The 23,026-nt window shown below is 37.8% G+C and overlaps 1 protein-coding gene across 2 annotated transcripts in view; it reads right to left on the bottom strand.

Moving 5' to 3' along the window:
* EDIL3 (EGF like and discoidin domains 3) overlaps positions 1 to 23,026 on the bottom strand; it is a 238,589-nt gene that overhangs the window by 75,065 nt on the left and 140,498 nt on the right. For both annotated transcript variants that reach the window (XM_088156987.1, XM_088156988.1), the window contains one exon: positions 210 to 391. In XM_088156987.1, the coding sequence (XP_088013113.1) occupies positions 210 to 391 (182 nt within the window). The remainder of the gene's footprint in view (positions 1 to 209; positions 392 to 23,026) is intronic.

Here is a 23,026-nt window from a genome sequence, read left to right on the forward strand (position 1 = left end):
AAAAAAATAAAAATACTTGTGCATTTGTAAAGCTAAGATTATCACTGTTTTGCAACTAAATAGTCCCTTTTAGCCTGGGCTATGTCTCTGACAGTGAATAAGAATCTAGCTGTTCGTTAACCACTTGTCTTCATCAGTTTCTTAAGTGACACTGGCAATTGAATCAAGGGTAATTTTTTTTTTTTTTCCACCCCAGCTCCATCTGTTACCTGAATCCATGGCCATCTGTCATTTTCTGCAGCAGTCCAGGCATTCACCAGACCCTTCTTATTGAGCCGTGCATAGTAGGGGTACCACTTCTGGAGTCCAAAAAGAGCTCGGTGGGTGGATGATGCAGTGATCTGTTGGTTGGACACAATCCCTCCTTCTATCCCTAGTGGGCCAGAGCACCCTGAAAATGGGAAAAAAAATAAATAAATAAAAAGAATTCAACAGAAATGATCAGCTGCTCTGAGTCCCAAGTCGCTGTAATTACAATAGCATGCAAATCGATCCAAAATGTCATGCCAAATGCAGCTGAGAAGAAATTTAAAGTAATTGACTATATCACTTTTGGAGAACTATGAAAAAACATACAAAAGTATTGCTTGCAAACAACCATTCTCGTTACAAAATTAATTAAATGGATTGACCTTTCAATTTATTTTAGCTTATTCTAGCTGAAGATTTGTGAATTTGGGTTTTATCTACACAAGGAAAAAAAAATTCCTCAGAATCAAATATGAAATGATTGTTAAATTTAAAATTCTGTAAGTACTGCAAAGTTCCATATTGTTGCTCTTGCCTCAAAATTGAGCAATGCAATACAAATTGTTATTGCAGTTATCTCTAGAAATGTGAAAATAGACATAAGTTATCATTCAGTTACATTAAAAATATTTCAAGGTTTACCCATGAAATCAGCAGGCCTCTAAGTATGTGTTTAACTGAAATGTTCCATAATTTTATGCATAGTATTCATCATTAATTTATTCACCAGAAACACTTATAGACCTAATATTTTTTTTAAATCAAGACATTTCTACATACATTGTTTTTTGAAGCCACTTCATTTGGGCAGAGGAACAAAAGCATTCAGCTATTGCGAGCAATCCAAACTGAGAAAATTACGAAAATTCATTATATGCAAACAATTGGCAGTTCTTCTGCTTTTCAACACCCAACTGGGTATCTGAGATTTTCCTTTCCTCAGTTCTGATGCAGAATCTGGAGAGAAGGCAATCACAGGAATTATTCTGGCAGCCAGTGTTACTCTGTTGCCCAAAAGATCTTCTGCTTTTCAGGTCAGCTGCAATTTTGGCAATTTGGAATGCCACAGGACAGGTGTTTACTTATATTTCAGGTTTTCTCAGAAACCTGGCAGTGTTTCACCTCAAGCAGCACCCAAGAATGAACTCTGAAATCATACTGTTACGAAATTCCTTACACCACAGGGGCAGAAAGTCACAAATAATTTAATTCCTCATTAATTTAAAGGTACACAGAAGGAAAAGTGACCAGTGCAATTTATTCCTCAGGAGTGGGGTGTCACTGATGATGGAGACAAAGACAAACTGAAGTTTCAAGTTGATTATGGTGATGGACAGGCACATGTTTGTGCTCTGAAAAGGTCAAGCAAAGGCTCCCATGCAGGTGGGGTTTAGGGAGTGCTCCTCCTTAAAAACCCACCCCAAACTTCCAGGAGATGCTCAAATGGAATCCTGGCCCCGCTGGAATCAATGACCCGACTTGCACCACCCAGTGACATCTCACAGGTTTTTTACCGGCCCACAAAGCTCAGTTAGAACCTAAACTCCTCATGCTACTTCTCTTTATCAGCCAAAAAAAAGTAGAAAATTAGAAGCTTTGCTTTCAGCACTCGACTAATAACTTCACAAAAAACACGACCGAGCGCGACTCTCTCCTGTTGCCGTGCCGGGCGTGGGGAGGCACCAGAAGAGAACAAACTTTGTCACCAGCACGGGCAGGAACAACGTGGAACACACTCAGGGAACCCACGTGTGCTGGGAAAGTGTCATTCCTCATTGTGCTTTCATCAAGCACTGCTGGAGGATTGGAGGGCTCCTATTCCAATCTCAAGTATTTTCCCGTCGGAGCAGAATGAAATCTTCTGGCGTGTAAACTGAGGCATCTGCTTGCAGGATGGAGGGAAACGACTCTTGTCTCCTAAGAAAAGGGGCTGTTTTCAAAAGTTTCTTATAGCTAATTGTTAAAAAACCTCTGCTTCATAATGGAAAGTTCACACATATGTGTCTATGCACATGTACAACTCACCAGCACACCCATGCCAACAGGACACAGGCATGGAATAAATTAAACATCTTTAATAGCTGCAATCACAGGCTGATAATTATTTATAAATAATGTGGGAAAATGGAAGAGAGGGGACCTTAAAAAGGAGGCATGCTGGAGCCATGTTGATATTTGTCACTGAATCTCTTCTCTGAGATGCATTAAATGTTATTTGAAATATGTGTGAAATCCTTACAAGACAAAGTTGAATCTTCCTTTCTAACTTGAAGGCAATTTCCTTTCTAAGTTTAATTACCAGGAACAGCACTTAACTCTATTTTTTCAGCTATGACCATACACCCTCAGCAGTGTTTATCTTCTCTAGCTTTAGGAGGATTATCCCTGAAATCCAAAGAAAATCGCTACCTTCAGGGAACAGGTACTTTACTGTACAAGCTCCTTATTTTCTTTGCAGTTCCAGTCATGGTTTTGTCACGTTTGTCAGCTTTTCAATCTGAGATGAACAAAAAATTTGCCCCTCCCAGAAGTTGAAATTACCACATTAGAGATATCTTCTGCTTTGGTGCTCAGTTCAGACATAACAACATGAGATGTGTGGAAAACATGCGATTGGATAATAGTTTCTAAACAATATTATATTTCTTAAATTATCACAAAGTTTTCTTTTTTTTTTTTAATTTTCTTTTTTTTTTTTTTTTAACTGAACAGCCAAGATTTCACCATAAGTTTCATTAGGATACTGCCAATGAGGTCCTTCCACTGTTGAATATGTGCTTTTACTCACTCTTATGTATTGATTTAAATCAGACATAATTTTCTCCAAGAAAACCTTTCAATTCACTTTCTTTTATCAGTTAAAATCAAACATTGAACATATTTTTTGGATAGTCAAATACCACAGCAAATGAACTTCCCTTATCCATATGCTCATTAATTTCTTCCAAAAACTCCACTAGATTAGCGAGTCACCTTTTCTTCTTCTAAAAGCTCTGATGGAGCTATTATTCTCTAAATTCACAAGAAATTTGTTTTCCCTGAAAACTCTCAGCTGAATGACCCTTCTCTGGTTGCATTAAACGTGGTTTATCACTAAAAGTTTGGTCACAGACCTGTTCCTGCACACGATATTAAATTTCAGAGACAAAACCCACTTTTCTTCAAGTTATCAATTATTTCTTTAGGTGTTTAATATCTGTGATATACCATTGACTACTAACAATGAAAACAAGCAACAAGGGCTTTTCAGTTTGTTTTGTTTTTTTTTTTTTTTTTACTTGAGGTGCATATTTTTTCAGAATAAATGCAAGATGTATTATCTTCTATTGTAATATTTTGGTTCTGTTAAATCCATGCTTCTTTTAACAGAAATCATGACACCAATTATATGAATGATAACGAAATTTTACTACACTCAATGATTATTGGGAAATAATAATATCACTACAGTGATTGTGTACAACTCAGACTGGTCAATATTAGTCATTAAAAAAAAAAAAGATTTTCATTAGTTATGGCAGACAAATTGGGGTATGACAATACAATTGATGCAAAGAAGTAAAGAAAAATTAAGCAGCCATTAAGCTGCATGCCATGATGCAGATTCTCAAGGCAGATTTTGTCATCTGGAGCTGTTATTTCAGTGTCATTAAAAAGCAAGAAACTAAGGCAAGAAATATTGCTTTTAATCCTACAGTGACAATTATGGGTGAGCACAAAATACAACCCATTTAATGTTTCTCTTTTTCTCACCAAACACAAACCTGTGCCCAAAAAATCTCACTATCCACGGAGATAACAATGCCAAGGTGTACCAAGAGCATCCAGAGAAGGATGGGAGAAGTCAGTACCAGAGGAAAAGTGAATTTTTCAGTTCTCCTGAGAGTGATGAGCCTGCCTTGAAGGCTTCTTTTATAACCATAATTAGATCTAGAAACATTATGCACCAAAAAAACGACTGTTTTTTAGTCCAGGTTTCCCTTGTAGACCGTGGGTATGGGGATCAAACAGCTCCCCAGAAAGGAGAGGGGTTCTGTCCTTCCACCCTCTGGCAACAGCAAATCTCTCCAGCTGAACAAAAATATTTCAGCAGAACAAAGTAAGTGACAGTTAGCTTGCTGTGGTATAGATTAGTATCTCCTCGGAAAAACGTTAAAATAGGGAAATAAGTAGCTGATTCCTGTTCTTTATAGTGAAAAGACAAACTATTTTAGGATAAAGAGTTACTACAGCAAGAGATAATAAGCAGGAAGCACTGGGTAAATACGTTACTTGAGCATATTTCATTTTAACTTTTTGCATTTATGTCAGTCCACAAATTAAGCAAATGTCCAAAGGGTTTAAAAATTGCTTGAAAATGTGAGGATTATGCCTCTGCAACTAGAATGAAAAGGTTTCTTATTGATGATGAAACATTCCTGATTTTTCAGCACGAATATATAACCCTTTATACACTTTGTTGGTCTGCCTTGAGCTAACGTCATCAAAACCAAGAGATAAAAAATTGAAGGCAGGGAGAAAACAAACCTGCTTTAGACATCTGCAACCCTTTCCTTCCTGCCAGGCACCTAATTTCCTGGAATGGGATTGCCCTGGCTGTGCTTGGCAGGGCCTGGCCATGGTGCTGGACACAAGCCCTGGCAGTGGGATTACAGGTGACCTCTGGTCCTGCCCTGGCTCCTGCTGCTCCCCCACCACCCAGCCCAGGCTCCTCTTTCTTCTTCCCATCCCTCCTGACACGCCAACATCCTCGCCCAGTTTGTCCTGCCAGGGGCAGCTCTTAGAAAACAGCAGGTCTGGTTTTTAGGAGCTCTTTAGATGGGTGTTTGAGAGTCTGTTACCACAGTGCCCACCCCTGTGATGTTTTTGCAGGGCTTGCTTTTTCACAACCACTCCATGATAGCCCCTAAATCTTCTCTGTAAGGGCTCCCCAAAGAGATTTTTGGCAGGGAAGTGGCTGGATACACACCTTCTTTTCCTTCTTGAGGTGTCCGTGGACCCTCTCATGGTTTCAGTGATGTGACAGTCCCCAAATGCCAGCTTTACCCCTGGACAATAGGGTTACAGATGACCACTGATAGTGCATTAATTAATGCTGGTGTTTGCACAGATTGCACACACACACACACACACAATCTTGGCTTCTGCTTATTTCTTCTTGTTCTTTCACACAGAGATTTCCACTCCCTGCCTATGAGCAATTTTCCACACTGCAGTCCCCCAGGCTGGGATTCACATCCCCCTGATGGATATTCAGAGGGATTTCCTGCCTTGAGCAAGTGTGCAAAAATTTTTTACTTCCAGCATAGCACAGGAGCAGATGGGGACAGCAGTGAAAGCAGATTATGTCTTTTCCTACAGAATGCTGTGATTGAAATGGAGGGTGGTTATTCAGGACTGGTTTGCTTAGTTTTAGTCTGGTAATTCCTCCATTCTGCTCCTCAGGTAGGATAGAAAGGATTGCACATTTCACATCAAAACCCGTTTATTCATGGATTAATGCTAGGAACTGCAACAGAGAACAAATTTAAAGAAGGGACCTATCCAAGAGTAGCAAAATTAAAGGAAGAAACGACTTCTGATTCAGGAAGATCCATAAACTGAATACTCCTTGAAGCTGGGAAAATACTATTTTTTGGCAACTATTTCTTGGTGCTTTTCCCTTTTCTTACACTCGTTCATCAATAATTCACTTCTGATGACTGTCTAAAACACAGCCAGTGGATTGCCACCAGACCAAGCATTTTTATTCCTGTGCTCTAAAATAAGGGTATATTTAAAACTTCATATCTGAAAAGCTGCAATCAGATTTTTTAAAAAATATTTTAAAAAATATTTTTTATAGTATCTCTCCATGAGGTGACTGTGTTAAACTCCGTCACATTAAAAATACTGACAACATCCCATGTTCAAAGCGATTTTAAAGGAACTGTGTGAGGAAGAATTTAAGAATGAAGATTTGTATATTCTCATCTGAGACAACCATAGCATCAAACTATCTGGAAAAGTTTCTATCCAAAGAAACGCCAACGACATTGCAGCAACAAAAAAATAAAAAAAGAAATTAGAGAGGACAAAGCTCTGTTTGAACTTAATTTGGCAAATTTTGTAAAGGACAATTTAGAAATGTCTTTCCAAATATATCAATGATACAAGGAAGGGTAAGACCAACTTTTGTGTTTTATAGGATGATGGAGGGAACTTAGTGACTGCAGATGAGAAGATGGAAGTGCTTAACGTCTTCTTTGCCTCAGTCTTTAGTGGGAAGAGGGCTTGTCCTCTGGACAAGTGTACTCCTGGATTGTAGATGCTATCAAGGAGCAGAATGGTCCCCCTGTTATCCAGGAGGAGGCAGTCAGAGAACCGCTGAGCAGCTTGGATGTTCCTAAATCTATGGGACCAGATGGGATCCACGCCAGGCTGATGAGGGAGCTGGCAGATGTGCTGGCAAAGCCCCTCTGCATCATTTACCAGCAGTCCTGGCTCACTGGGGAGGTTCCAAATGACTGGAAGCTGGACAGTGTGACACCCACTCATAAAAAGGGTGGGAAGGAGGATCCTGGTAATTATAGACCAGTCAGCCTGACCTCAGTACCAGGTAAGATTATGGAACAGTTTATACTGATGTCATCACACAGCACCTACAGGATGGGCAGGGGATCAGAGCCAGCCAGCATGGGTTTAGGAGAGGAAGGTCATGTTTGAGCAACCTGGTCCTTTATGACCAGGTGACCCACCTGGTGGGTGTGGGAAGGGCTGTGGATGTTGTACCTGGACTTCAGCAAGGCCTTTGACACTGTCTCACACAGAATTCCCTGGAAAAGCTGCAGCCCACGGCTTGGACAGGAGCTCTCTGTGCTGGGTTAGGAACTGGCTGGGTAGCCAGAGAGTGCTGCATCCAGCTGGGATCAGTCACCAGTGGTGTCCTCAGGGCTCTGTGCTGGGGCCAGTCCTGGTCAATATTTGTATGGAGGACATAGATGAGGGCACTGAGTCTTTCATCAGTAAATTTGCAGATAACACTGAGCTGGGAGCCTGTGTTGATCTGCTGGAAGGTAGGAGGGCTCTGCAGAGAGACCTGGAATGGTTGGATGGATAGGCAGAGTCCAATGGGATAAAGTTTAATAAGTCCAAGTGGAAAGTCCTGCATTTTGGCCACAATAAAAGGAGCAGGGAGCTCATTCTTGCCCTGTACCTGGCACAGGTGAGGCCACACCTCGAGTGCTGTGTCCAGGTCTGTCCCCTCAGTTTAGGGAGGATTTTGAGATGCTTGAGCACATCCAGAGGAGGCAGCGAGGCTGGGGAGGGGCTTGGAACACAAACCCTGTGAAGGAAGGGCTGGGGGAGCTGGGGTTGTAAAGAAAAGGAGACTCAGGGGTGACCTTGTCACTCTCCACAGCTCCTGAAAGGTGGCTGTGCCAGCTGGGCTTGTCTCTGTCTCCAGGCACCACTGACACAACCAAGGGAAATATAGCTTGGATATCAGGAAAAAGGTTTTTTTACAGAAAGAGTGATAAAGTACTGGAATGATCTTCCCAGGGAGGTGGTGGAGTCGCCATCCCTGGATGTGTTTATAAAAATCCTGGATGTGGCACTGGGGGTCATGGTTTAGTTGAGGTGTTAGGGATGGGTTGGACTCAATGATCTTGAATTTCTCTTCCAATTCAGTGGTTCTGAGTTTATACCACTTATTTAAGTTACAGCATTTAACATTTCACTGATAAACATTGCTTTTCTTTTTCTTTTTTTTCTGTTCTCAAGCTTCATATCTGGATTTTTTGGAAAAAAAAAATTTATTGCAGTAAGGCCTTTAGTCTCTCAAACTCTGTTGAGCTCCCATGTAGAAATACATTAATCTTTATGTGAAAAATGATTTTTACCTTTCAAACTGACACTGTGAAAAATAACATTTCTGCCACATCTGAGTGTTGACATTAACCATCGACATAACTCAGAGCCACTTAAATACCACTAAAATTAATCCGAATGAAATAAATAATGGAACAACTTTTAAAAAACGAAAACTTCCTCACAAGAATTAAACTAGACTTATATTATAGAAGGTAAATTCATAGTAACTTAAAAGTAAAATAACTGTCATGCTTATCCACCTAAGAGATGACAGACAAAGAAGCCATAGCCCCTAAATGCCAGTAATTGATCATTACTATTTTTAACTTAGGATGCAATGACATGAAAAAAATAAATGGTTCTGAGTTCTTTTTACCAATCCAAACATTTTTTATTGGACCTGGACCCAGGAAGATGTGGGTGGACAATATTTGTGCTGTGGTGGATCAATTAATTACCTACCTAATTAATTTATTTCTAGCTGTTGCAAATGGTCGTGGCAAAGGCTTTCAGCCAATTAACAATTGGAGCATAACTTAGGCATTTACAAACAAAATTAGAAACCAAGCTGCATTTAAAAATATTTTTTATTTGCTGCTGCTGGCCCCTGCACAATCCATGCATTTCTCCTCAGGTAGTGATAGAAATATTTCTTTGAACAATACAAGAAAACTCAACACCTTTCTAGATTTTTTTTTTTAAAGGGAATTTGCTAATTGGACACTGTTCTGACATTCTGACAACTACAGACAACTTCTTTTACAGTTTCCTGGCTTTATATTTGCCTTCATATATCTTTAGTGCCACGTAGGTTTCTTTTTTGTTGTTTGTTTGTTTGTTTATGGCAGCACAAACAAAACACGACTGGAGAAATTGCATTATATTGCAGTGTACATTCTGTTATCCCTACATTTACTCCAAAGGACTTTTGTTGTTGTTGTTTTAGTTTTGGGGTTTTTTTTGGTTTTGGTTTGGTTTTTTTGTTATTTGTTTGGGTTTTGGTTTTTTGTTTGTTTGTTTGTTTTTTGGGGTTTGTTTTTGTTTGTTTGTTGTTTTTTTGGTCACAGTACAATATTTCTACTCAAAAAGCTAGTAATTTCACCCTAAAGTAGATAACCAACTACAACTATTGCAACTTGAAGGCAGCTCATGGCATAAGCATGCACATGGTCAACAAATGCACCTTAAATCTGCTTGTTCCAAAAAGCTACTTAGGAAAAAAAAAAAAAAAAAAAAAGAAAAAAAAAAAGAAAGAAAAGGGGGAAAAAAAAAAAGAGAAAGAAAAAAACCAAACCCAAAAGTTTCTGTTGCAAGTGAAAATACAATGACAAGATAAGAGTCATGCTGAAAGACAATCTGCATTTTTCTAGCAGGTCTGCAATAGAAATCAGTGGGATCCCAGCACCAGGGTAATTAGCATTCCTGCCAGCTGGCTTGACAAGGAGCATGTTCATTTGCCAGGAGAGGAGTGTGTGCTTTTCAAGAAGCAATTCTTATTTTGCTGCCTGGAGATGTTCTTTCTGCCTTTTGTGGTTTTGGCATTGTTTTTTTATTCCCCCCTCCAGAAGAACAGCAGCTGCTCCTAGAAGTGACAGCGTTGCTTGTTACAAGATGTGTTCATTGAAATTGTTATAAAGAGGGATCCATTGGAATGGTTTAAAAACTACATTTTGGCACTCATGTGAATTCTGCATTACAATGGGGTACATGTTCTTGAGAGAGAAGTAAAAGGATGGGAATATCCTACAATATACTGCTGAAGTGATATGCTAAATATGAGCAATATTCCCTGTACAGGACACAAACTGCATGCTAACAACAGTAATTTAAATCTGGCTACACGGATACAGCCATCCTTATGGTCTCTAAGCTGTTTCCATCTTCTTCTATAACCCATCCAACATCTTAATAACCGGAAATTCAGATATCCTCGTTTATATCTTGCTCCTAGAAGACATTTGGTGTGGATATAACCCTATATTCATGTAAAGCAGCTTTTAGGATCAGGCCTTGAAGCCCTGTTAGAAAGAATTAATTTAAAGGTCGTGCACTTTTATTAAGGTGGAAAAATATCAGAATGAATATTCAGAAAGTTCTGGTTTTACATGTATGCAGTAAAAGAATTCTTTTATTAGTATAGGAGTGCAGTAAAGGGAAATGTTTTATTTGTGACTCCATGGTGTATCTCAACCATAAATAGCTACATCCAGATTTTCTGAATGTCACCTTATTTTTCTTTATATCCTTTTATTTTTGTTATCAACATCTATTTAAACATAGAAAGGGTGTTATTCTGAATTGTTTAGAGATATACCTACCCAAACAAAGCAAACATAAGGAATGCAATTTATGTGACCCATCTGAAAATCCCATATCTACCCCAGAATAGCTGTTCAGGCTCTGTTTGCCATCTGTGGGAGGAAACAGGCAACCCTAAACCACAATTTTCATCATGTCATCATCTATTAAGAAAGCATTTAAGATAGATATAATTAGTTTTTTTGTGTCTGGTTATCAAGAACAAACCTAAAGCACTATTTCAGCTTAGTGCCTAGGTTTAGGAGGATAAAATTAAGTGAAATGAATTTTAAAAAAAACAACACTGAAAATACATTGCTTTAGAATGTTGATCTATTGGCATGTTGGTCTATTTTTTTCTGCAAAGCTAGAGGTAACTGGGCAGTTAACATACCTGGGCTTTACAGAAAGAGGTCTTTGAGGAAGGAATGCTGAGGAGGAGATGAACTTAATAATAAATAATAATAATAATAGCAATTATAATAATAATAGCAATAATAATAATAATAAAATAAAACTAAAACTAAAACTAAAACTAATAAAACTAAAACTAAAACTAGAACTAAAACTAAAACTAATAATAATAATAATAATAATAATAATAATAATAATAATAATAATAATAATAATAATAATAATAATAAGCCGTGCACCATTCCAGACTTTGTTTTTCCTGCTGATGATCACAGAAAGGTTGATGTGACTTTGGAACTGGCAGGGATGGAGCTCTGACCTGCAAGGAGACACTGAGAGCTGGAGGTGCTCAGCCTGAGGAAGGGAAGGCTCAGGGGGAATCTTATCCATGTGTGAAAATGTCCTGTGGGAGGGAGTGAGCACCGAGGAGTCAGCCCTTCAACAGGACATTTTTAAAATGGGAAATACCACATGAACACGAGGAAACGGGGTTGGTTTTACATTTTAGGTGTGCGTGGTTTTAGTTTGTTGTTTGTTTGTTTTGGGGATTTTTTTTTCTGGCATTTTTTAGTCTTGTGGTTTGTTAATGTTGTTGGGGGTTTCTTTGTTTTGGTTTTTTTTTTTTGGTTGGTTGGGTTTGGGTTTTTGGTTTTTTTTTGTGTTTTGTTTTCTGTTTGTTTTTTGGTTTTGTTTTCTTTTTTTCTTTTTGGTTTGGGTTATTTTTTTTTTGTTGTTTGTGTTTTTTTTTGGTTGTTGTTTTTTTTTTTTTGTTTTGGAGTGTTTTTTGGTTTTTTTTTGGGGGGGGGTTTGTGGTTTTTTTTGTTTTTTTTTTTTTGTTTGTTTGCTTGGTTTTTTTGTTTGTTTTTTGTTGTTTGTTTTTTGCTTGTTTGTTTGCTTGTTGCTTGGGGTTTTTTTGTTTTTTGTTTTGTTTTTTTTTGTTTTGTTTTGTTTTGTTTTGTTTTGTTTTTTTTATTTAAGAGGATTCTTTCCCATGCAGAAATAATCTGACATTGTTATTGTGATTTTGTAACCATGCCTTCATTTCTCTTATTTAAAATGGGTGAAGGTTTGTCCCCTGAAACCTGGCTTTATCTATATATAAACTATACAGTTTTACATGAAATAATAATACATAACTTTTTCATTAGCACTTTTTCTACCCTGGGAGCCAGTCATAGGCAGAACACACACACACATGTATATATATATATATATATATATATATATATATATATATATATATACTTAGCTTGCAGTTCCAATTTTTTAAAATACATTTAGATATGAAAATATTTCAATTCCAACCAGTCCCAACCTCTTGGAATGACAGCTGACAAACAAAAATTGTGTTTCTTTTCCTATACCAAATATTTTTTTTTTCCTAGTAGCTGTATGGATAATCAGGATATTTTTTAAAAAGTTCTAATTTTAGGAATTACACCTTCATTTCCAGGGGAAGGTAGAGGGCCAAGGAGACTTTTTATTTTAGCAGAAGCTGCTGCTTTTGCAAGTGTGTGCAGACACACCACGACAGACTGAAGAGGAGCTAAAATCTGAAGTTATCTGAAGCACTGTTTGGGCTCTGTACCTTGAGTTTCCCTTCAGTCCTGCTTGCACAGAGCACACAGGTTGTGTGAAGGACAGTCATCCATCCCAGCTCATTATCCCATTAATTGTTTCATGGCTGGGCTGCAGTGGTCCAGCAGCACTCATGGAGGTTACACAGACACAGCAGGAATATTCCCAAATACTCCTTTTTTTCCTCCTTTTTAAATAAAAAAATTGATTTTTGATTTTTTTTTTTTTTTTTGACAGGCACATTCTTACTGCCATCTCATCTGCTCTTTGAGTTCATGACAGGTTTTTTTTTTCTTTCCCCAAGAGAACCTATTGCTTCTTATGCCTCCTCTCAAAACATCACTTTTAAATACAAGCAAAGCCTGAGCCTTCCCACACAGAGACAAATTTTTACTCGGAATTATTTCCAGCTTGTGCACGGAACACTACATTTTAAAATTTTAAAACTCTGCAGATCTCTGAAATGAATTTAAAATCACCATTGCCCCAAGGAGACGCTATGATACCACAATCATGTGAGCTACAAATCTGATTTAGCTAATCAGACCATTGCCAGTAACCAAAAATCTCCAGTTTCATCATCTTGGTGCTGCTTTGGGGTTGAGAATTCAGTGTTTCATTTTATGGGCTGGTGTTTGGAGAATCCCTGTGACCCCAGCACAGCTCAGCTTTGCACGTTTTAGCTGCTGGGTTTTTCAATCATTCTGATCAAACTGTTTGCTCTGTCCTGCTAGCTCAAGTGCTATATTATTTTTTGCCCCCCCCCCAAAATTCAATGTTCTGATCTGAGAGCTATTGAGCAGCTCTGTTGTAATGACTCGTGCTAATTGTTGTTCTGAGGACTCATCCTAGGGGCACGACCAAATCAATGTTTTCATTCCCATTGAAGGAATTTAATCAGCATTTCCACTGGGACAAGGCAGAAAGCAGATCATGTGTTTCCTCTTTCTAGTCAATCAGAGGGCAAATGGCATAGTAAAATAGAATTTAAAAACACCTTTTTTTAAAAATTTTATTTGCTTTTTTAAAATTCAGTAGACTTGAAGAATTTTACTTCAGTAGACTTGAAGAACACACAGTGCCAATGATTATGTCAGGTTTTTTTTTGTCTACTACTAGATAAAAAAGAAGTCACAGGCTTTGTAACTTCAAGGTGACTCCTAACTACACCATGAAACAGCACATTTTCACATTCCTGGATGTGGCAATTCTATAAAGCTATTCACCTCTGAAATCTGATTAACAGAGGACATTTATCTCCATAAGTTTGCTCCACAGACTTAAAACAAAACAAAATGGATTTCCTTGACCTATTAACATTTTAATTATTATTACTCTGGCTTCTGAAGTGTGACTCCCAAGGATGTTAGTAGACAGTGTGGCACTGCAGCACTGAGGTGCAGGGTATGATTAATCTTGTTTTATGCCTTCACATAAAATAATGCACGTCAAAGGCAACATCTTCACCAATTTGCATCAGCAGCAGCTAACGAGCACACAGACACTTTCAGACAGGCAAAACTTTTCAAAGGATGCTGTGTTGAGCTTCAGGTCTGCAGGAAGTGACATGGAAATGAGGTGATTAGTTATGTTCCATGCAGCAGAAGACAGTTTTTAGGAGAGTAATGGGAAGAATTGCCACCTATTTGCTGATATGTCCAAAGAGATTAAACACTTTTTAGGCTGATGTAGCATCTCCTCCAAAAGCAGTGCATTATTCTGTTATCCAGCGTGGTCCATGTGTGCAAGCAGTGGCCATCAGGACTAATCAAATAAAAAGAAACTGGAAGTTATTTTTTTAATTCTCAAGAGTGCCATTATTGCTGAGTGACTGTCGTGCACTTCCACTACCAAACCCTCTTCCACACTTTTTTAATAAGGTCATAAAATTAACTTTGGGCCTTTATGTGCTCTACAAGCTCCATGTTGAGGACTCAGACTGAAAATAAAGTTAGGCAACTCTTGGGTAGTCTGAGATTTAAAAAAAAAAAAAAAAAAAAAACAAAAAACAAAAACAAGAAGCAGAAATTATTTTAGGCTTCTTTCAGGATGTGTTTTAAACCACTTTTTTCTGGTGGTGAAGTGATTTCATGGCATAAGTGTTTTTAAGAGCTGGGCCAAAACCAGGTTCGGGAACTACAGAGGTGTACTGATAGATAGTTCTGTAATTAAGATCATGAGGAACCTAAGAAGAGGTGTGGAAAAGAGACAATATTCCCACTGCAAATGGCAGTTCTGCCTCACTTCCTGCAGTCCTTTAATAGAGATTATAAGCACAGGGATAAAGGAAATACAGTGGAAGCAGCACACTTGGATTATCAGAATGCACTTGATGAGGTTCCACATGAAAGGATCTTGCCAGGGAGTGGGAAAATGGCCCTGCTATAGCCAGAAGTCTAATTACAGGACAAAAAAAAAATGTCTTTTCAGGACAAAATGTTGCCAGTGGAATTCTCCCAGGGTCATTGCTGGAGTCAGTTTTGCTCATCAGTGACCTGGAGGAAATTTTGAGTGGGGAAATTGTCCAATTTGAAGCTGCCTGGATGAAAAGCCACTCTGATGATGAGCAGCTCCAGAAGGACCTGGAAAACTGAGTGAGTGGTCAAAAGGGGGACAGATGAGCCCCAGTGTAGACAAAGGGAAGAGACAAAATCCCTAAAATGTCTGCACTGTGCTGAAGTTGGAAATGGCCATTACAGCTGCAAAGAGCATGTGATTGTTGAAGTTGGAGATTGAGGAAGGACACAACTTTATATAAACGTGGGCAAGTGCTGCTCGTCACCTTGGCATTAATGAAATTAGGGAGCACTCACTGAAATTCACAAGAAATCAGCTTAGCCCATTAAAAAAAAAAAAAAAAAAAAAACCAAAAAAACCTTCTTTATTGGTTGTGATCTTCTGGAGCTTTCTAGAAGATGCAGCACCTAAGGGGTCAAAAAGGAACTGGGCAAATTCAGGCACTACAGGTCCAAGGATGACACCAAAGACACTGACCAGGGTTGTACTTTTAATATTCCTGTTAAATTATTGTCATTACCACTGCCAGAAAAACAATGTAAAGCCACCCACGGTTGAAATACCTGACCTAATCTGAAGGATTTTTGTATTATTAAGAATTTACCACTAACATGTTGGTGAAATTTAGCTAAGAATCCCTTTTTTTATTCACAGGAATGGCATATTTAAAAATAAACTCTCCAAGAAAACACTCTACATGCATAATGAATACATCCATTAGAATATAAACTAAAAGTTAAAAAGGTACTTTTTCAGGAGCATATCCTTTTAATGCTGTTTATAAGCTCTTTACTTGGTGCTCTCTAAGAAATCTAATTATCCAATAATTTGATTTTATACAGAAAAAATAAAATAAAGTTTGTTGGGGATTTTCAAGAGGAAGGTTGTATTTCTCAGCTGAAAGGCTAAGTAATAGTATCCTCTTTCCTGAAATAAAAATAGATGTGGTCAATGAAGCCAGTAGATAACTCTGGCACTCATATTTCAAGTGTTTAGGTAACATCATATAGTCACCAAAATCCAAGTAATTTTGCATTTTTGTTTTAAGAGTAAAATATATATAAATATTTTAATTTATTCTGGAGAAAATGTTCTCACCTAATCTTAAATGTTTTTTGAAGGCATTTGAAGAGGCACAGATTGATTTTGTAATTTTCACTACTATCTATATAAAAACAAAAACTATTCATAAATGTTATAACAAAGGGCAAATGTGAAGTTACCTATCAGCAATACATAAATAAGTGTAACTGCACTAATATCCTTTGATTCACTAAACTCTAGTGATTGAATATGAGCCAGGAGACCTTATGGTGCCAGTAATACCTGTATTGAGAAATTCCATATAAAGTTGCACAAGGCAAAACTGCAAGTGCTATTACCAGGGGCAACCTGCTTGGTTCTTCTGATTTAAAAAGGTGACAATATCACTAAACTAAGCTATTAGTAATCCATAATGATTTATCAAACCTTAAGTTAAAAAAAAATAAAAAATTGAATTCCTAATATCCTCTTCATGTTCTGTCCACACTGACAGGGCAAAATTCTCATAGGAGGCCAGAAACTTTTTTTTTTTTTGTTTGTTTGTTTGTTTGTTTGTTTGTTTTTAATTTGTTTGGGTTTTTGTTTGTTGTTGTTGTTGTTGTTTTTTGTGGGGGGAGGTTTTTTGTTGTTTTTGTTTATTTGTTTGTTTGGTTTGGTTTTTTGTGGTTTTTTTTTTTGTTTGTTTGGGTTTTTTTGTGGGTTTTTTTGTTGTTTTTTGGTTGTTTTTTGTTTGTTTTTTGGGGTTTTTTTTGGTTTTTTGGGGGGTTTTGGTTGTTTTGGTTGTTTGTTTTGGGGATTTTTTTGTGTTTTTTTTTCGTTTTGTTTTGTTTTTGTTTTTGTCTTTGTAAATTTCCTTGTGACTTCTAATCCCTTTGGGGTTTACAGGGACCAAAGCATTGCAACACCAGGTACTGTTTTGCCAGTTCAGCTGGAATTGGCAGGAAAATTTGTCTCCCTAGGTGACTTTTTCAGGAAATCTTAATCTCAGCAAACCCCAGCGTCAAGGGAGGAATGTGAGCCCTTGGCTGTGGTGTCCCTTCAGCATCCCCATTTGCATCCAAAATTGTGAATAACAAGGAGCTTTAGGGCAATGGGCAGCTCGAGCTGCAGGTTTATGTCCCTTTCAGGAGCTGCAAAGTTCAAGTGAACAAGGCTGGTTCAAGAGAAGGGAATTCCTTCCCTGTCTGATCACATCTGGGATCACATTTTCCACGCTCCAGGTCCCAGGGACCTGGGAATTCTTGGCTGGGAGACTCGCACTGCCTCCTGAAGGTGCTCCAAAGTGCATTAAAAAAATCCCAAAAATTCCAATCAGAGGCTGGAATCTGCTTTTCCCTTCTCCAGCCACAGGGCGGGATGGTGGCCTCTCAGCTTTCCCAGAAGTAAACACTCTCTGTGTTAAATTTCTTATATTATTTCTTATATTTCTTAGATTTCTTTCTTGGGCTCATTGGGCAGGTATGGTTTTTGCTGCTCACAAAAATTACTCTTCTCTCAGCTTTCTTTCCCACTAATCTACCAAACTTCCTACCCAGTAACTTGTCTTGATGAATCCCTTGGATCTGCTTCTCCTTGTATTTTTGCTGCTGTAGTCACTGGGCTAATTGGTGGCTAAAAATTAGGCTTTCCACCCACTCCGCTTTTTTAAAGTGTGGAAAGTCTCTGAAAATAGCATTCTCCATCACTAAATACTAATAAAAAACAACCTAAAAACAGTGTTTCAATATTTAAAATCATGTAAAATCAATTCTGGAGAAATGTAACTTACATAAAGGGGACAAACAAGTTGCACTTCATTAATAAATCCCATTTTACTTCCAGCAGATATATCTTTATGTCTAGGATTAAGCACAGCTTTTAAAGGACCTGTGCTCCATTTCACCTGCAGAAAACTCCGTGGAAAACCCACCACATCTTCAGCAGAGATGAGGCTGAACTGATTCCATCGTGCACTTTGGGAAAGAAATTTAGTTCTTGAGGATTTTCCACCTGACCTTTTTTATCACGTAAAAAAATCTTCCTATGCCTAAAAATGGGTGAAACCCAATACTCAAATTCAGAGCTGATGGAAGGGAAAAAGGCATTGTGAAAGATTGCAGAAGGACTAAGTGGCAAAGAAAAAGAAGATGAAGCAGTTTCATTAATAAAAATAAAATCAATATTCAGCTTCTTGTATGGAAGTTTCTATCCAGAATAAAAGGGAAAATTTTCAGACTTTCTGAAGAAAAATAATAATTTCTTTGCTTTTAAGAGTGGACATGAGGATTCAAATCTGCTTTCAAAGTTGTAAATTTCCAAGCATTATTTGTTTTTCTCTAACTTTGATGTAATGAATTACAACACTGTTACTTTTTGTGCTACATCTGCAATGAAAGCTCACATCACAGATGGGTGAAATTGAATTTTGCAGAAAACAAGAAGAATTCAATTACAAAATTAGGTTTCAGCAACAGGAGCATAAATGGAATTGACATTATTAGAATAACAATAAATATAATATTGCAAACTACACAGTGAAACTGATCTTCAGTAAAGACATGCAATGTTACTATCAAATATACAGATTTGCCAATGGAGGGAAATCATGTTTATGGGTGAGGTCTATCAGATTTTGCTGGATCAGCAATGGATATGAATGTATTGATTTAAAAGGTAAAAGTTTTACATTATCTTTTCTGTAAAGAAGATTTCTGTCTGCAGCAAACTAATAGCTGGCCAAATTACTTTCAGCATGAATACAGGAAAACAGTCACTGATATAAATGAAAATTGAATTTAGAGTTAATTCTGTCTGCTCTTCTTGGAAAGCACTCTATCACAACTGTGAATATTTAAAGTTTTCTCTCTACTTCTTTTCACAAAACCACTTGCACCATTCTGAGTCCCTCTTTACCATCACCATGGCCAGAAGAAAACAAAATATTTCTCTCTCCCTATTGCTCTGCCACCAAATCAGCTCATCCCCTTGCAAGCCCTGGGACCATCTGACGGAATGAACAAACGATGGTGGTGGCAGCTGGGGACTGGAACAGCTGAATCTTCCCCGACTGGGAAGCTGACCACTCAACATATCACATTTCCTTCTCCTCCTGAAAGCTGCAGCTGGGAGAGCTGTGCTGAGCGTGGAGATTTTAGTTCATTTAGGGCTCGTGTAACTGTGTTCTCTCATATATATTTTTTTTTTTTTTTTCTTATAAGTTTATTTTTTTTCTGTAGTTCATATGGGTTTTCATGTTTCACAGCTTGGTTCGAGCTCCAGGACTAAATGAAACTCCAAAAATGTGAGTCATCTTTCAAACCTCCGAGCTGTGCAAGGTTCATGCAGTGCTCACTTGTAATTCTCCTCTGTGCCTGGTTTGTTAACTACTGCAGAGCTCGAGACAGTTTCATTATGAGGAATTTGTGCAGCCCTGGGAGATGATTTTACTCAAATTGATGATTCCTGTGTCCACCAAAGGGCAGCAGCAAACAAGACCAGGCTAATTCTTATGGCAAGCCACCCTCCACAATCAATCTATTTGGAAATAAATACCCAGTACCTTATGTAATAAGCCTTGAAATAAGGTACTTCAAAATGTTCCTGTGACTTGGCTATTTGGAACTTTTCTAAACCGACTGCAGCTGTAAATTTTTTGTATTTAATACACCCTTATATGTTTATATTTAATATATACCCCTTTCATACACTTATAACCATTAGTGTTTTTTCATTCCCTACTTTTAGGAGGCTTTTTTCGGTCATAATAACCTGTGATTTGTTTTGAGTTTCCTTCTATAGTCTACACTCCAGCTTTTATTTGTTTTATAGTACCAATTTCTTACCTGAAAATTATTTTTCATTTCTGTGAGGACATAAAAAAGAATGTGCATTATTGACCAGACCAGGAACTTAAGAGCTAGAGGGGCTACTTTGAGAATAATGGAGTGCTGTAATTTTTCTTTTAAGGCGTAGAAATACTGAAATATTCATTGTCATAGGCTTTGCCACACATAAAAATGCACATAAAAGTTCTTCCAACAAAGGAACAGTGGATCATGTTTATAAGATGAGGATTTTTTTTTCTCCTCTACTCTTTGTGAGTGTCTAGAATTCTGTGAAAAGGTTTCCTGTTCCCTCAGTAGGAAAAGAGACAGAAGGAATCCCTGACTCCATCCTCTTTTTACTGAGGGTGACTGACTCAAGAATGACACAAACCCGTCAGAAAAGCAGATTAAAAGCAGGTTAAAGAAGAAAACATGGCAAGAAATTTGCCACACAAGGTGGTTCAATCTAAAGTCAACAATATAGGGTTGAATACAGGGTTGAGTTAATATCGTGGGTTTTGACACCTCTCAAAAGCTATTATTGCACTTGATGACTCATGGAGCAAGGAAACGATTATGCATTTAAAATATTCCTATTGGGCTTTCAGGGCTTGCCTGAGTGTTTTACATCGAGATTCTGCCAGGTGTCTCAGTAAAGATTGAATCCTCCCCCGCCTAATCAAAACAAGATATTGAGAAATTAGTTTTCAAAGGGAGAAGTTGCTGTACAGTGCCAGTGCAGCAAGATGAAAATGCACCCCAAGGCACAGGGCTGAGGACTTGGCCCCATTTCCCCATTTTTGTGCTGAGCAGGACAACTACAGTTCTGATCTGCAGTTTTGCAAACACCTCTCTGTGCCCTGCAAGGGATGCCTGGACAGAGAGAATCCCCAGTGGAACAAAACCAGGGTGGAGCTTTGTTTGAAGAGCTGATGTTAGAAATGCTGGGGGTTTGATTAATATTTCTCACTGGGTCGTGGCAATGCCTGGGAGAACATTTCAATGTTAACAACGTGTTCTGTCTTTTCTGTGACATTTTCTGCCTCTTTGCACTCTGGTACCAGTGTGACATGCAGAAATGCCTCTCAGACAACATTCACAGAGTGGTGCAGATTCAGCAAAAATCATCATTTTTTTTTCAGCAAGACACTCAAGAGGGGTTTTCTCCAATGCAAATATAGAAATTGTATTCCATTCAAGGTTAGCTGAAATAGTTAAAGATGTGGATAGAGCAGAATTCTTATTACTGATTACTCTCTTTCAAGTAGCAATTCGACTTTTGGAATAATTTTTGCTTCTATTCTTATGGCATGTTCAGAAAAGGAGAAATTTCTGAGGTTGAGTTGAATTACACGGCCTAAAGTCACATTTGACATGTAAAAATTCTCCCTCCTGCACTTTCAAAGTGTATTTCTGATATGTTTCTCCTCTGAGATATTTCTGTAATCTGTAGGGAGCTCACACTAGTACTATTAACTTATTATTAAATGGATAAAATTATTTTAGGCACCTATTTTTCCTTTTTTTTTTCTTTTTTGTATGAGATTAACCACACATAATCCATAAATCCACAAGGATATCATGTGAATGACAAATTAACTACCCTGAGGACATTAAAAATTATTATCTATGATTAATAATTTTGTATACATGCATCTACACATGCACACAGATATAGGCATATCTATAAAACCACATTAATTTTTCCATGGAAGGCCTGAATTTGTCATCTAAATAATGACTAGCAGGAATGTACCTATTTGCTGAATTTTTCTGCAGTGTATTCTTAGTGAATACTCTCTGGAGTGAAAAAAAAGCAGGAAAAATATAAAAAATTAAATAAACTCTTCTCTTTGCCTTAAAATTTAATTAAATAAGAGTTTCTACTTCCTTGATTAGACCATGGTTTGATTAACATTTTTTAACTGGTGTTATGCTTTGATTTCAGGCTCTTTTCCCTGACATTCCTTTGTACCAGCCCAATACTTGTGTTGCTGTGAAGTTCACTGGATCAAAGAACTGATCTGCTTTATTAATTACTTTGTATGTTTTTTTGGTTTTTTTTTCCCTCTTGCCACTCCTTCATTAGTATATTTGTCCAGCTTTGTATTCCAATGATTTCTGACTTTATATTTAACAACAGTATTTGAGATCATGGAACAGGCACACATTCAAAACAAGCAAGAATAAGCTTAAACTCAAACTTCATAATGCATTATTCACAGAATGAGTCAAACTGATATTTTGAGCTGCAGGGAAGAGTAGGCCCACCTAAATCTCTTTGTCAGAGATTTTTGTGATAATCACTAATTTAGGGAACTCAAATCTGTGTTTATTACTGGCAGCTGAAGGGTTTCATAGAGGCTCACTACAAGCTCAGTGTATTTATTGGAGGTGAATAAAGAATATCAGGCCTTGAAACCAAGGCTCCCCAGCAGATCATCTGGAAAAAAAAAGGCCTACATGCAATGGGACCTCCTTTACCATTCAGCTCTTAACAGCTTAATTTTAACAGGGCAATTCCATGAGCTGAGAGAGCCCCTAACCATGTTCGTTGATTTAAGAAATTCTGAGCCCTATCCTTATTTTGAAAACACAGATTTCCTGGAAGGCAAATTTTACTCAGCCATAAGCCTTGCCCCTGAAAACACAGCTTTTCAATGTTTCATAATTTATTTTTTTTTTGTGCACTTTTTATTCCCTTATGTCTGCTTTGAGTGGGGCTTTTTCTGAACCTAAGCATGGAGGCTTTATGAACCCTGGACCCTGCTGGGCCAGGGTTGGTCAGAGCTGGGTCTGTTAGACAGAGATATCAAAAATTCACCCAAGACCATGAGCATCAAGCAGAGGAGTTCAAAGGACAAGAACCTGAAGCCAAAAAGACCCAACATGCTGCCTCAAAAACACACGAATGAAATACAGATGGCATGAAAAGGAATGCAGGTCTATTAGAAAAGATAAAGTAAAACAAGTTATTTATCCCTTGCTACAAATCCTGTGAGCTGCCCCAGGAATAATTTTGAGAGGAGGAAAATTCTAAAATCACAATTCATCAGCATGCTTTGGATGAAGCCATCTAGCCTGGGAGTATAAGGCTGCATGTAAGCAGAAGTCTTGAACATCTCTTTATGCCTAGATCTGTCAGATCTTTGGATAACTTTTTTAAGTTAAAAAGACATTGAAAGAACAGGCATTTTCATGGGAATAGAAAGAAAATGCCACTTTGATTTCCACAGAGAGGAAGGCAGGAGGCAACCAAGAGCAATAGAAAC

The sequence above is a fragment of the Sturnus vulgaris genome, chromosome Z (assembly GCF_052056855.1).
Source record: "Sturnus vulgaris isolate bStuVul1 chromosome Z, bStuVul1.hap1, whole genome shotgun sequence".
In the NCBI taxonomy this organism is placed as follows: Eukaryota; Metazoa; Chordata; class Aves; order Passeriformes; family Sturnidae; genus Sturnus; species Sturnus vulgaris.